General features: G+C 41.2%; 1 protein-coding gene across 1 annotated transcript; it reads left to right on the top strand.

The window, feature by feature from the left end:
• The first annotated feature begins 2,473 nt into the window (after positions 1-2,473).
• Positions 2,474-10,458, top strand: CNR2 (cannabinoid receptor 2). Its single transcript, XM_060783638.2, has 2 exons — positions 2,474-2,867; positions 9,293-10,458. Exon 2 carries the CDS (start codon positions 9,355-9,357, stop codon positions 10,456-10,458), a length of 1,104 nt encoding a protein of 367 aa, XP_060639621.2. The 5' UTR covers positions 2,474-2,867; positions 9,293-9,354.
• Positions 10,459-15,865: the final 5,407 nt, after the last annotated feature.

The raw sequence follows: 15,865 nt of genomic DNA, 5'->3' as shown, positions 1-15,865 counted from the left end.
ACTTTGTTGGGCCCCCCAACAAAGTTGGGGGACATGAACAATATCCTGGCGGCTGCCCCTAAGAACAAAGGGCAGCCGCCAGGATATTGTTCATGCAAAGGAAATTCTGGATTAAAGTTCTTTAGTGAATGCCTGGGCTCTGCAGTTTCCTGGGGGGATTTCTTCATGAGGAGAAGGGGGAAAAGGTCAAACGGGGGGGGGGGGGGAGCCTCTGCTATGAGGAAACCATGAAATACATAATATGTGTCCATAGTTCATAAGGGTAGAAATTCATAAGGGTTTGTCCTTGTAGAGGAAGGGAAATGTTTGTGGGGAATGATAAAAGTATAAAATTCATAAGAGAAAGTCTCAGAGGTTCCACTGAGCCAGCTAAGGGAGACCCACCACATTGAGATCAACTCTGGTCCTTTGTCCTTGGAAAACTGTAACTCTTTCCAAGGGCTGGAGCCCAGGGACCAATCTGCTCCCTGAAAGCCTCCTGGGGTCCTTGTTGTGAGTGTCTTGGCAAATTGACCAAGGCTTAACCCCTATTGTGCAGTCTGGTGCCCTTGCCCTTTGCAGAACTATAAGTTACCACCTCTTATTTGGGGGGGGGGGGGGGAGCATGCTCGGCTTCAATTTCAGTAATGTGTCATTTTATTTTTATTTTATGAAGCAACGGTTGTATGCAGTGAACCATCCAAAAGCAAAGGTGTCATCTCTTTCATGTGATGGTAACTGTTCAATGAACTGACTCATTTCAAAATTATTGTTTTGCATTGTGTAATACAGACATCTCTTCGCATTCATGGGGGTTAGGGTCACAGAACCCTATGAAAGTGGAAAAATTGAAATTTTAAAAAATGTTGTTGTTTTTTTTGCTCGAGAAAACATCTCTCTAGGAATTTCTAGATCTTCCAGCCTAGCTCCCTGGTTAACTTCCATTGGAAACTAATCATAGAATTGTACTTAAAGACTCAGGAATTCCTAGAGATGTTCTCTCTAGAAATATCTAGTCAGGTCGCACTAGTGGGATAGAGATCCCCCAAAATAACATATTTAATCAAATCTGAATGACCAGGTTTGAAAAGCCAAAACTGTAAATAAGGATGGGTGACTATAAATGTTGTTTCACTTGCTGTTCTTCTGGGAGAAAGGCAACCTGTGCTGGTACGGCTGTACCAGGAGCTCCAACTTTATTTTCTTTATGTTATCTGTTTGCAGTTATAGGGCAGGCCTCCTGTCCATCACAATTAAGCTTTGGTTCCGCCCCTTGTTCAGGGCTCTGGGAGGGAAAGGAGCCATTTTTTAGTCAGTCTCACATAAGGAAGCTAAACTATAGGATGTAGACCAGCTCGTCCTGTATAAAAGCTTATTTTCTAAAGAACATCCAGGGAAACAGAAACAGAAATTCCAGGGAAAAGGTCCCAAGGCTCTGGCTGAAAGCTCACAACCTCTCAGCCTCACAGCAATCAGAAGGAAAACAGCCCTGAAGTTTTCAAAGATTTCTCTGAGGGAGGACAACACTACAGATCCACGCAACTCCAGCTGAAATATCTACAAGCCTCGGCTGGTAGATCTACTCGATACCCAGACGCATTTGGAATCGATAGTAGGACCCACACCAATGAGGCATAGATAGTAAACAGCCTGGGAGAGGTTAAAAAGGGTTTTTCCTACAGAGAAAGTACAGTTAATTAAAGTCAGGTACCAGTCCATTGAGGACTAGACTAAGAAAGCCTTGAAGTGCTGTTTGAACCATTGAAGATTTGTTGTTTGTTCCATAATAAAGACTTCGTTGTATTGATTGTGATGTATATTGATTGTTTTAACTGTCGAAACTGTTTTAATTGCTGTCTATATTTTTATCTGTATTACTGTGCAGGCATCGAATTGTGCCTTTTTGTAAGCCGCCCTGAGTCCCCCCTCGGGGGTTGAGAAGGGCGGGGTAGAAGTATCCTAAATAAATAAATAAATAAATAAATCATTAAGGACTCTAAAGACCATCACTTCAGAAAAATCCCTGAGAACCTCTCTTTGAGGCACCCCTGGCTTCCCGCTGGGCTTAAAGTATACGTCCTATAGAAAAGTACAGCTGTTACAGGCCCAGCGCGCGACAGAACACAACCTATAAATGAAATAACATCAATTATGGCAAGAGAGGGGACCAAAGAAGAAGGTTGACCGCCTGGAATCCCGAAGGGCATGGAAAGGGAGATGATGATGATGTTGATCATCATCCTCATCCTCATCTCCCTTTCAAAACAGAAGATTGCCTGGCTGGTATCAGAACAAGCACGGAAAAGGACATGGTGATCATCATTATCCTTTTCCATCATCATCATCATCATCATCATCATCATCATCATCATCATCATCATCATCTTCCCCTCCAAACAGAAGTTGCCTGGCTGGCATCACAAAGTACATGTAAAGGGAGATGGTGGTGATTATCATCCTCCTTTCCATCTTCATTACCACCATGGTCATCACCGTCACCCTTTCCAAGCAGATGATGATAATTATCATCATCTCATCGTCCCCTTCTTCTTCCTTTCCATGCCCTTTGTGATGCCAGCTGAACAGCCTTCTGCTTCTTTGGTTCCTTGCCTTGTCACAAGAGCGGCTTGCGCCTTCCTCCCTCGCTCAGAGGAAGCCAGACATCATCACGAACCAGACGCAACTCTTGGGAAACCTCCAGCATTGAAGGCAGCCAGGACAGGCAGACGCCACCGTGCCTCCTGCGGTCCTCCTTCCCACCATGGTGTATGCTTTGTGGTTTCTCTTCTCCAGACAGTACATTTCTACAGGTCCTTGCTTTTTGTCCTGCAACTGGACAGCTTTCCTGCAACTTGGGACAGGTGAGGGAGCTGCGTGAAGTCACACAGGTAAGTCCTTTGGGGCATGTGGCATAGTTTTCAAGGGAGCTACTGAAAGCTTGGGGTTGCCATAAACTGGAAAGGACTTGAAGTCATGCAATGTCAAAGAAGTTACATAATCTTACATTAGCAAAGCATCACCGAATGCACGGAATAAAAGGACAACTCCATAGGTTTTGCAAATAGATTTGAAGACCACGGGTACACTTGCACTGTAGAATGCATGGTGTTTGATACCACTTAAACAGCCTTGACTCGGTGTTATGGAGGCCTGGGAGTTGTAGTGAAGCCCCAGCACTGTTAGCTAAAGAACTTGTAAAATTACAGCTCCCATGATTCCACACCATTGAGCCACGGCAGTACAAGTGGTTTCAAACTGCATTGATTCTGCAATGATAATAATACCATACTTTGTACCCAACATTCATGAAGATGTAGGTGACTCCCCAATAGACTCCCCTTTATCGAGCGACAACTTTCAAAAGGGAAAATGGACCACAAGGATTCACTGTCCCAGGTTATTCCAGTTGGAGGGTCTGTGATTTACAAATTAAAATAATGACAATATAGTTAAAATGTAGAGAAAGTCAAAATGGAATGAAACAACCAGAGGAAATAAATTTAAAATATAATCTAAAAGCAGTTTTTAAAATATACTTTAAAAAAAAAAACATACAGTACTCTTTTTAAAGTCTTGCCCAATGGGTCTGTGGCTGAGTGGGAATTGGTCTTACAGAATCTTAATCCAACCATTGGGTCTTACCAGGCCCGTAGCCAGGATTTTGATTCGGGGGGAAGCTGAGTTTGATTCGGGGGGGGGGGGGGCTGAGTCTGAGTGAAAGAGGGTCTACCCTAGCAAACCTTTTGTATTGTTACCCCAATACCCCCATGCATATGGGATATATTTCTCAAGCTCGGCTGGCGGGGACGAGAGATAGGGCCTTGTCGGTGGTGACTCCTCGGCTGTGGAACGTCCTTCCTACGGACATTAGACTAGCACCATCTCTAATGGTATTCCACAAAAAAGTGAAGACCTGGCTGTCTGAGCAGGCGTTCGAATAATTAGTGCAATGATTGGTTAATGAACACTGGAATGGAACAATGGATGACAAATCTGGAACATGTTTCTGATGACGAGACGACAGTGAATGGGTATTGTAGTAACTGTTTATTAATTGTGTAATGTGTTAGGTTGTTAACTGTTTCTATACTGTAGCACTGAATTTTTGCTGTTCGTATTTGTTGTGAACCGCTGTGAGTCGCCTTCGGGCTGAGAACAGCGGTATATAAGTAAGATATATATATATATATATATATATATATATATATTGAGCATGGTGATCAGATCATGATATGAATAAACATAACAGTTGAAATAATGTACCAGTAAGGCCTTCTCGCGGACCACCATGAGAATTTCAGGGGGGGGGGGTGAAGTCCCTCAAGCTCCCCCCCCCCCCCCCCCCCGGCTACATGCCTGGTTCTTACTATTTGGGCGCATGTGCTTTCAAGTCATATGCCAGCTTATAGTGACCCCATGCATTTCGCAGGATCTTCTTAGGAAAGGGATAATCAGAAGTGGTTTTGCCAGTTCCTTCCTCTGAAATGCATGTGTGCCTTCAAGTTCCTTCCTATTTTATGACAACCCCATGGATTTCATAAGGTTTTTAAGCAAAGAATATTCAGAGGTAGTTTTATCAGTTCCTTCCTCCCAAATACAGCCTCCAGCACTTGGTCTTCTCTGGTGGCTTCTCATCCAAGTTCTAACCAGGGCTGACCCTGCTTAGCTTCCAAGATCAGAAGTGATTTTAGCTCTTTTAGAACCTGTATAAGGATGCATCTACACTGTCGAATGAATGCAGTTTGACACCACTTTAACTGCCATGGCTCCATTTTGTGGAGCCATGGGATTTGTAGTTTGGGGAGGCACCAGCATATTGGGCAAAAAAAGGCTTCCAGGATACTATACCATTGAGCCATGGCAGAGCAAGTGGTGCCAAACTGCATTCATTCTACAGTGTATCACTGTTTTGTGTATTTTAATATGTAATTTATAGAGATATGTTTTGGTATGTAGCTTTTATAGAGGCAGGGGCGGCTCAACCCATTACGCAAAGTAAGCATTCGCAGTATAGTTGATTTTGCCCAGGGGCGCTCTTGGGGGAAAATAGACCTCGACATATGTGAGTTGTAATTACTGGGATGTATAGTTCACCTAAAATCAAAGAGCATTCTGAACTCCACCAATGATGGAATTGAACTAAATATGGCACACAGAACTCCCATGACGAACAGAAAATATATATCAATGATTGGTTGGGGGGGGGGGCGCCAAAATACTGTTTGCTTACTGTTGAAAATTACCTAGGGCCGCCTCTGTTAGAGGTATGTTTTAATATGTGTATTTTGCAGTGTTTTTGAGTTTTAATTGTTCTGTAACCCACCTCGAGCCATGAGGAGAGGCGGGGAATAATAATAATAATAATAATAATAATAATAATAATAATAATAATAATAATAATATGTGCCCAATATAATCCGATTTTCCATGCAGGCACCAAGGTCTATTTCCTTGAGACAATTTCAGGGGGATCTGTAGATCCTCAGGCAGTTTGGGCAGCATTGAAGCATGGCTTCACCTTAAGTGAACCGAGGAGAAAGTGGCAGAAGCCTTTCCTGCAGTAATGATGTTTATAGAGTTTGCATGACAACCTCATTGGCATCTGGGTCTGCCACAGCATCTGGTTCCTGTCTTTGTTTCTCTGTTGCAAGTTATTTGGACACTCGTGAGTAATTCATTTAAGGTTGAGCTGTAGTTTGCAAACAAGCATTGCTTGACCGGCAAAAGGGAAGTCACATTCTTAATAATAATAATAATAATAATAATAATAATAATAATAATAAAGGTTTATTTTTATATCCCGCTTTTTCTCTCCATACGGAGACTCAAAGCAGAATTTAATCAAAGAGGTGGAAGAGACCCCCCAAAGGCCATCCACTCCAACCCTCTGCCATGCAAGAATATGCAATCCAAGTAATACTAGTATTGTGCTATGCTAATAATTATAGTGTGTTGTATGTACATATAATATTAATCATACTATTGTAGTATAATATAATACCAATAATACAACTACTTGAGAGCCACGCATTACTTAGGGATTATTATTATTATTATTATTATTGTATTGTTGAAGGCTTTCATGGCTGGAATCACTAGGTTCTTGTGGGTTTTTTCGGGCTATATGGCCATGTTCTAGAGGCATTTTCTCCTGACGTTTCACCTGCGTCTATGGCAAGCATCCTCTGAGGATGCTTGCCATAGATGCAGGCGAAACGTCAGGAGAAAATGCCTCTAGAACATGGCCATATAGCCCGAAAAAACCCACAAGAACCTACTTATTATTATTATTATTATTATTATTATTATTATTACACTTCATTTGTACCCCGCTACCATCTCCCCAAGGGACTCGGTGCGGCTTACATGAGGCCGAGCCCAAATACAACAATACAGGCCATAAACAACAATACAACGCAATTAAAAATAAAAAATAAAACATAGGCAATAAAATATACAACATTATCACTAAGACAATACACAATTAAAAACAATGGGAAGGCCAAATGTAAAGTTAAAATTGGAAATAATGTTAGGACATGGATGAAAAGAGATAAGGTGTTTGTAAGGGCATACTAGCACTTAAGACCTGGCTTTTCACTAGAGCATTTGATCTATGTTAATTATTAATTTTTGTATGTATGTATTTTTATCTTTTACAATTTAGCTTGTAAATTGCCTAGAGCAACTCGGATGGAGGGCGATTAATAAGTAATTAAATATGATGATGATGATATAACAATTAAATATTATATATTACATGTAATATTACTAATAATATTGCAGTACAATGGTATAGTACAATACAGTAATGTATAATACTAATATTGTGCTGTACTAATAATATAATATATTGTGTGTTCATATAACTTGTAAGCTGCTCTGAGTTCCCTTTGGGGTGAGAAGGGAGGAATATAAATGTCAGAAATAAATAAATAAATAAATAAATAACTTTATTTTTATACACCACCAACCATCTCCCCTAGGGAACGCAGGGCGGCTTACAAGCCCAAAATTACAATTAAAACACACAAGTAAAACATTTTAACCAATTAAAACATCAGATAAAACAAATACAACACAATTGAAAGCAATATAAAAACAATATGGCTGGAAGAAACATAGTTGAGGTACAGATTCAATGAGTTCACAGGGAAGTGCAACAATCCAGTAAACTGGGCAGGAAATACTTTCATAACACATGTTGAGGTAGATCATATGCCCGTGTAAAGTGCGGAACTTCAAGTAGGGACAGGAAAGTTACTGGTGAGCTGCTAAATAATAAATAAATGCTCTGGATAGAAGCACTCCTAAGACATCAGTTATATCTTTAATCAATTTTAGCTGGGAATTGTAGTGCTATCGGATGGTATTATGTTGTTCCCACATTACTTTATTGCCTATTATTATTATACCACATTTTTATATCTGGAAAATGGAACCCAAAGTGGCTCACAACCTTAAAAAGAAATTTCAATTAAAAACATACAAAAATAATTTTATGCCAAGGAGGTGTAATGGTTTGAGTATCAGGAACTATTTGAAGGTATACAACACATGCACAAATACATATGCAAGTAAACAAACAAGAAGGGTAACTACGATATAATAGCCCTCCAAGAAACCCACACCACACAGAGACATGCTGCCCATCTAATAAACAAAAAATTAGGGAAAGAATTTTATTCACTATCAAATGAGAAAAAACGGGGGGTGATAATATATGCAAAGGAGAAATTAGCACCACAACTAGCATTCAAAGACACAGAAGGAAGAACAATAGGCATAATAATCAAACAAGGAAACCAAGAAATCCTCGTTTGTAACATATATGCGCCAAATGGCCCAAAAACTAAATTCATTAACTATTTAAATGAAAAAATTAATGAAACACAACAAGACAATATCATTTTAATGGGCGATTTCAATGGAGTAATCAATAGTAACTACGATAAAAGCAAGGCAAAAAAGAAAACCAAAGGAGACAAATTAAGCACCCTTCCAATGAAATTCTTAAAACTAAAAGAAGACTGGGACTTGGAAGACACCTGGCAAACCCGAAACGGTGAAAGTAGGGACTACACCTACTTCTCAGGGAGACATAACAGATGGTCGAGAATCGACATGATTTGGTCCTCCAAAACCATCAATTCACAACAAACAAGAAGGAATTAATGAAGTAACTAATATTTAGTGTACACTTACTTCCACACTTGCATCCTGTGTTCAAAGCCCAATTTGCTAACATGCAAATTATAAGAGTGGAGTCCATCCAACTCAGTGGGTGTGGAAGTTTTGTGAAGTAAAATAAAACTTTGCAGCAGGTATTAGAAAGCTGGAACAGCAAAAGCAATGGAGACAAGAGACTGGAGGAAGTCATAGATTTCCGAACCCTAAATCAATGGTGCATCTGAACTATGGAATGAATACAGTTCGACACCACTTGAACCATGGCAATTTCCATCGCATTGTTCCACAACTGTTGAAGCAGTGTCAACCCACATTCATTTTACAGTATACACCTGAGGTTTAGAATGTGGGTTCCTATTAATCTGCTTGTAGGCTCCCTAAAAGGGTGATGAGTTTTCTTAACCTAGGTTCCCCAAATACCTTTTACAAATGTTTGAAAAATGTGTGAAAACAGGAAGCCAAATAGCAACCACTTCCCCATTAGAATACCTTTTGTTTCTATGGAGTCACTGTATTGTTGGTCTGGTTGCCCCTGAAACAATAAATAAATACTGTATTGTTTCCCCACCACTAATAGTTCCCTACAGTCAGCGTATATAGTAGTATGACACAATACCACCTGTTACTATTGGTAACTCTGTTGGCTATTATACTCCTAAAGAGATCAAAGCTCAGATCAAAGATAGTGATTTCCCCTTCTATGTCCATAAGGTCATCGTAACACACAGTCTCCACCCCCAAACACCAAAAATAAACTAAAATTGGCCTAAAAGGGAAAAAAGAAAAGAAAATCATGATATAGATCACTTGCAAGCCTGTCAGCAAGGATGGAAAGAGAAAAAGTGGCAGCCATTCTTCCTTCCCTGAAGAGTGAATTGGCTACATTTAGATTTGAACTGACATGAACCAAGAACTAAGGGGGGAAATGTGAGGAGGAAAAAAAACAAACATTTTCAAAGCAACTGAGAAATTGGAATGACAGAGGATTAGTCAGGACAGTCCATGCCAAATGACAATAGTTGAAGGGTATGATGGATTGGGTTGGAAGGGAGTACAGCATATGATTGTATTGATACTCAGTACTGCACATTGTCCTCATTAATATATATTTAAATTCCTCCAGTTCCCATCACTCTGTAGCCAAGACTGCCAACCTCTTTCCAAAGACGGCCTAAGTCCACCACGATGGAGCAATGCAAGGTGAACACATCGGCGGGGGACATCTTGAGATGCCACTCCAACATAGTGCCTATGGAGTGCTACCTGGTGCTCAACAACACATCACAGGCCCTCATCGCCACATTGTGTTGCACTGCCGGAACCCTCTGCGTATTGGAAAATACCTTGGTACTCTACCTCATCTTTTCTTCCCCAAAGATCCACAGGAAGCCTTCTTACCTTTTCCTTGGCAGCCTCGCCTTGGCTGACACCTTGGCCAGCTTCATCTTCGTCTGGAGCTTCCTCCAGTTTCACATTTTCAGAGGGGCCGACTCCATGGTGGTCTTTTTACTCAAGCTAGGAGGCGTCAACACCACCTTCACAGCTTCCCTCGGCAGCCTTTTGCTGATGGCTTTTGATCGATACATCTGTATCCTCAAACCCTCGACATACAAGGTCCTGGTGACTAGTAAAAGAGCCCTGGTGGCTTTGGTAGTCCTGTGGCTCTCCATTGCGTTCCTTGCCTCCTTACCTCTCTTTGGATGGAACTGCTGCAGACTCAACTCTCCTTGCTCCGAGCTCTTTCCTTTTGTGGACAACAATTACCTTCTGAGCTGGGCAAGCTTTGTGGCGGTCCTTCTGGTATCCATCATCTATGCCTACGGACATGTCTTATGGAAAGCCCGGCAACATGTTGCATACATGGAGAAGCATCACAGACCCAACGGCCAAACCAAAAGCAAGATGAGGCTAGACATTAAGTTGGCCAAGACCTTAGCCATTGTCCTGCTTGTCCTTGTCACCTGCTGGACCCCTGCCATGGCTCTCATGACGTACAGCATCTTTGCCAAAATGGATACCTCCCTGAAGAGAGTGTTTGCCTTCTGCAGCACCCTCTGCCTGGTCAACTCCATGGTGAACCCGGCCATCTATGCCCTACGAAGCAGGGAGTTGAGCTCTGCTCTGAGGAAAGTTTGCACCAATTTCAGAAGAAAAACTGACATCTCAGATAGCAATCCTGATGCAGAAAGCACTCAGAAGACCTTGCCGTTCGAAAACATAGGGGACAGATTTGTCGGCAGTTCCACAAAGACCCAAGCTTCAGAAGGTGACAAAATGGAAGCATTGTAGAAATGGATGTTTTCTCTTCCCATTTGAAAAGACTTCCAAGCATATTTACTACCGATCTGGTGGAACTGGAGATGAAGTTGCTCCGGACACTCTGCATGGATTGTAGAAATGCCAGAATACGGAGGAGGAAATACTTTGAAAGTGGCCAGAAGTCAATTTCTGGTTTGGATAAAATGGTACTACAGTATTTGATGTTGAACCTTCAGAAGCACCCTGCAAACTTTTTAAAATGGCAAACTGGTGCTGCTGGGAGATTCCAGGAAAAACAATGGCTGGGTGGCATCTTGGTAGAAAAACGTCCATGTAGTCACAATATAGACATGGAATGAATTTTAAACATATGCTGCTAACAGGAATGGAAGCAGGGTAGTACATAAGGCAATGCCGTTCAGTGTCATTGCGCATTGCAGATTGCCATTTCACAGTGCACAAAAGCACTTAGTAATTGATTGATGTTGTGCAATATTGCTATTTTGCATAAGGGTTGCATAGTACTGGTGTACCTTATCTTCACATATGTATATTCATGCTCTGCTGAGGGGATATTGAGTTGTAGTTTCGGATTTCTTCCTTTGCCTCCTTCCCCGTCATCTTTTTTTAAAAAATATGGCTCAATACTTTCCCAGTGTTTTGGACTTCAACTTCCACAATTCCTAACAGCCTCAGGTCCCTTCCGGGTCTGAGGCTGTTAGGAATTGTGGGAGTTGAAGTCCAAAACACCATGAAGGCCAAAGTTTGAACATGCCTGCTCTAGAATCATGGGAGTTGTAGCTTTACTGGGTCTTTAACTTTCTCTGAAGGAATGCTGGAGCCTCACCAAACTCCAGCTTCCATAATTCCATAGCCACAGAAGATAAAATGGGGCAAGACTGCATCAATTCTGCAGTGAAGAACTAGCCTTAGTCAATGAATGCTAACGCTATAAACATTTTTCTCTCAGTGTCATAGGCTTGATCTAGACTGCCCAATAATGCAGTTTAAGGTGCATTATATGGCAGTATAAACCTAAAGTACTGCAAAATCCCTTTCCACACCGATATTCAGATTAACATGGCTATGTCTTTGATTTTTTTTTTAAACTGTTATACATTCCTGGATGGTGGGGACTGGACTAAATAGCTTTTGTATTTCCTTCCCTCTGTCTTTTCTAAGTAATGCAATCACCTCCTGATACTTTGGATTTATCTGGGCAAAGGCGTCTCTTCCTGCATATGATATCACAATAAATTATGAAGAACAGATGGGAATATTTATTTATTTACCTTATTTATATCCCACCTTTCTCTACCCCAAGGGGGACTCAAGGCGGCTTACAAATGGCACCTCAAAACATACAATATTCACAAAATAATTTAGATTAAAATTACTAACACAATAACATGATTAAAATAGATTCAAGGTTGAAACACACCATCAAGGGATCAAAGTCTAAGGCCGTTCTATGATCAATTGCACATATTCCACATTAAAATTACTGCACTACTCTATTTTGTGAAAGCCTGCTCCCAGAACCAGGTTTTTACTCTTCTTCTGAAGGCTGGGAGGGAGGGGCTGATCTGATGTTATTAGGGAGAGAGTTCCACTATCAAGGGGCCACCACTGAGAAGGCCCTGTCTCTTGTTCCCACCAGCCACACTTGCAAAGAAGGTGGAACCAAGAGCAGGCCATCCCAGATGATCTTAGTCTCCGAGCCGGTTTGTAGGGGGAGATACATTCGGACAGGTAGACTGGGCCAGAACTGTTTAGGGCTTTATAGGATAAAGCCAGCACTCTGAATTACGCTCGGTAGCAGACTGGCAGCCAGTGGAGCTGACATAACAGAGGAATTGTGTGCTTCCTGAACACCACTCAGGTGAGCAACCTGGCTGCCACTCATTGGACCAGTTGAAGCTTTTGAACAGTCTTCAAAGGCAACTCCACGTAGAGCGTATTGCAGTAATCTATACAGGATATAACCAGAACTTGGACCACTGTGGCCAAGTCAGATTTCCCAAGGTACGGGCACAGCTGGCGCACAAGTTTTAATTGTGAAAAAGCCCCCCTGGCCACCGCCGAAATCTGGGTTTCCAAGCTCAACAATGAATCCAGAAGGACTCCCAAGCTGCGATCCTGTGACTTCAGGGGTAGTGTAACCCCATCCAGCACAGGCTGTAACCCTACACCCTCTTCGGCCTTTCGACTGACCAAGAGGACCTCTGTCTTGGTTTTTTTTTTCCCCTTTCCTTTTCCATTTATAATATTTACTCCTTATTAATTTGCTTTCATTTACAACTGTGTTTATACTATGGGGTTCTAAGTTCCCCATCATGACCCCCTTGAATACAGGGGTTGCTCTGCAAGCTATTGAAACTCCCTCTTGACAGTTTTGATTTTATTGGGTTGAGGGTTTGTTTAAATAGTCATCATACCTATTCCTCTCCTTTCCCCATTTTAATTGAGTTTTCCAAAGGTTACAACTAAAAAAAACCATTGTAATTAATTTAAAATAAATAAAATCAAAATATATAATATAACAAATAATAATAATAATAATAATAATAACTATTTCTATCCCCCCTATCTCCCCAGTGGGGACTCAGGGCAGTTAACAACCTGTTTACATTTAGTACTGTAAAATGTAAACAACAAACAGATAAATTACCATAAAACAAATACATAATAGAACATTAAACATCGACATTGAGCAATGATAAATCATTGCAACAAATTAGACATCACACAACTAAAAAATTACATTTTAACTAATAAACTATTTAAAAGCCAGCCTTAAAATTGACATGAATAAAAGTTTTATAAAGCATTCAAATTGAAAAGCTAGAGCAGGGGTCCTCAAACTTTTTAAACAGAGGGCAAGGTCACAGTCCCTCAAACTGTTGGAGGGCCGGATTATAATTTGAAAAAAAATGAATGAATTCCTATGCACACATCTTATTTGTAGTTCAAAAACCACTTAAAAACAATACAATAATTAAAATGAAGAACAAGTTTAACAAATTAGTATTTCAATGGGAAGTGTGGGCCTGCTTTTGGCTTTTTTTGTGTGTCTCAGGAGCAACTTTGAGAAACTGCAAGTCACTTCTGGTGTGAGAGAATTGGCTGTCTGCAAGGACGTTGCCCAGGGGACGCCCAGATGATTTGATGTTTTTATCATCCTTGTGGGAGGCTTCTCTCATGTCCCCGCATGAGGAGCTGGAGCTGATAGAGGGAGCTCATCCGCCTCTCCCCGGATTCGAACCTGCGACCTGTCGGTTTTCAGTCCTGCCAGCACAGGGGTTTAACCCACTGCACCACCGGGGGCTCCGGTGCTCGTCAGCTTTTGGCTGATGAGATAGGATTGTTGTTATTGTTGTCGTGTGCTTTCAAGTCGTTTCAGACTCAGGCTGACCCTGAGCGAGGGCCAGGTAAATGACCTTGGAGGGCCATATCCGGCCCCCGGGCCATAGTTTGTGGACCCCTGAGCTAGAGTAACAGCTATTTCCATATTCCATTCCATTTTGTTTTTGTCAAATATCTTATATATCGTCCTCTCTATATGCTTGCGATCATAAGAAGGTCCTTGCTCTCTTTCAAAAAACAATAAGAGACCTTCTGTTACTCCGGGAGGGAGTTCCAGAGGTGGGGACATGTAACACAATACAATAAATATGATATGTATGTGTGTGTGTGTGTGTGTATACACACACACACACACACACACACACACACACATATACAATAGACATTCTAGTGTTGCTGTAAGAAGGTACCCCAGAAGCAGCTTTCACTGGGTTGCTGTGAGTTTTCTGGGCTGTATGGCCATGTTCCAGTAGCATTCTCTCCTAACGTTTCACCCACATCTATGGCAGGCATCCTGAGAGGTTGTGAGGTCTATTGGAAACTACGCAAGTGGGATTTATATATCTGTGGACTAATGTCCAGAGTAGGAGAAAGAACTCACACTTGCCTCAAGCAGACAAGAGTTCTTTTTCCCACCCTGGACATAATTCCACAGATATATAAACCTCACTTATTTTATTTATTTATTTATCAATTTTATATACCGCCACTCCCCGAAGGCTCGGAGCGGTTTGCCTACTTACCTCACAACCTCTGAGGATGCCTGCCATAGATGTGGGCGAAATGTCAGGAGAGAATGTTTCTGGAACAAGGTCATACAGCTTGGGTGGTGCTGTGATTATATTACTTAGTGGAAAGACACGTTTTAATATTTGTATATTTTATACAGCTTTTATCAGCCTGTTGTGTTATTTATGAGGTTGATCAACTACATGTTTTAGCCTAGGTTGTTTTATTGGCTTATTTTTAATTGTTTACTTTTAGCTCTTTCCTTGTTTCTGTTTTATTTTGATTTTATCATTGCACACGGCATTGAATGCTTGCCATTTTGGTCTTTGGAAGGCGTCCTCAGTCCCTTCATGGGAGAGAGAGCGGGTTAAAGAATTAAGTATTATTATTATTACTATAAAAACTCACAGCAGCCCAGACTTGCAGTATGTTTCCTAATAAGGTTGTCAGACTGAAAACTGGAGGCAGTTCCCATATCCTTAATAGTTATTTATTAAAAGAGGGATTTCAGGCGTTACTTCACTAGAAGCACCTAAATATTAAAAGTCTAGTTTTTACTCTATAATAATAATAATAATAATAATAATAATAATAATAATAATAAAACGTATATATCGCTCTATCTCCCCGAGGGGACTCAGAGCGGTTCCTAGGTAACATCACAAAACATACAAAGTAAAACAACATAACCATAAGATTAACCAAACAATATATGCATAAAAATTGTCACCATAACACACATATATTGAAAGTAATCCTGCCTGTTCAAGGCAATTAAAAAATTTACAAGGCCAAGCCGAGATTTGTGTAAGCCCAAAAATTCTAGGGGCCCCGGAAATTAAGTGCAATGCTATAGCAGGCAACAATAATATTAGGTACGGGTCTGTGGCTGTTCATTCCGGGGCTGATTAGAGGAAGTGATCTGGGTAATTGGCCGTATTCGACAATGTGTAAGACTGAGTTAGAGCTTGTCATTTACAAAGGCTTGTTGAAACCACCAGGTTTTCAAGTTCTTACAAAAGGAGGGGAGGGATGGGGCCTGTCTTATTTCCCTTGGAAGGGCATTCCAGAGGCGAGGGGCCACCACCGAGAAGGCCCTCTCTCTCGTCCCCACCAACCGTGCTTGTGACGGAGGTAGACCGAGAGGAGGGCCTCCCTGGAAGATCTTAGAGTTTGTGCCGGTTCATAGAAGGAGATGCAATCACGGAGATAGGTGGGGCCTGAACTGTTTTTTAGGGCTTTATAATTCATGACCAGCACCTTGAATTTGGCTCGGCAACTTATCGGCAGCCAATGAAGCTGTTTTATTAGGAGTGTTGTATGCTCCCTATAGTTTGCTCCA

The sequence above is a fragment of the Anolis sagrei genome, chromosome X, assembly GCF_037176765.1.
Source record: "Anolis sagrei isolate rAnoSag1 chromosome X, rAnoSag1.mat, whole genome shotgun sequence".
In the NCBI taxonomy this organism is placed as follows: Eukaryota; Metazoa; Chordata; class Lepidosauria; order Squamata; family Dactyloidae; genus Anolis; species Anolis sagrei.
This window is presented reverse-complemented; position numbering and strand designations above follow the sequence as displayed.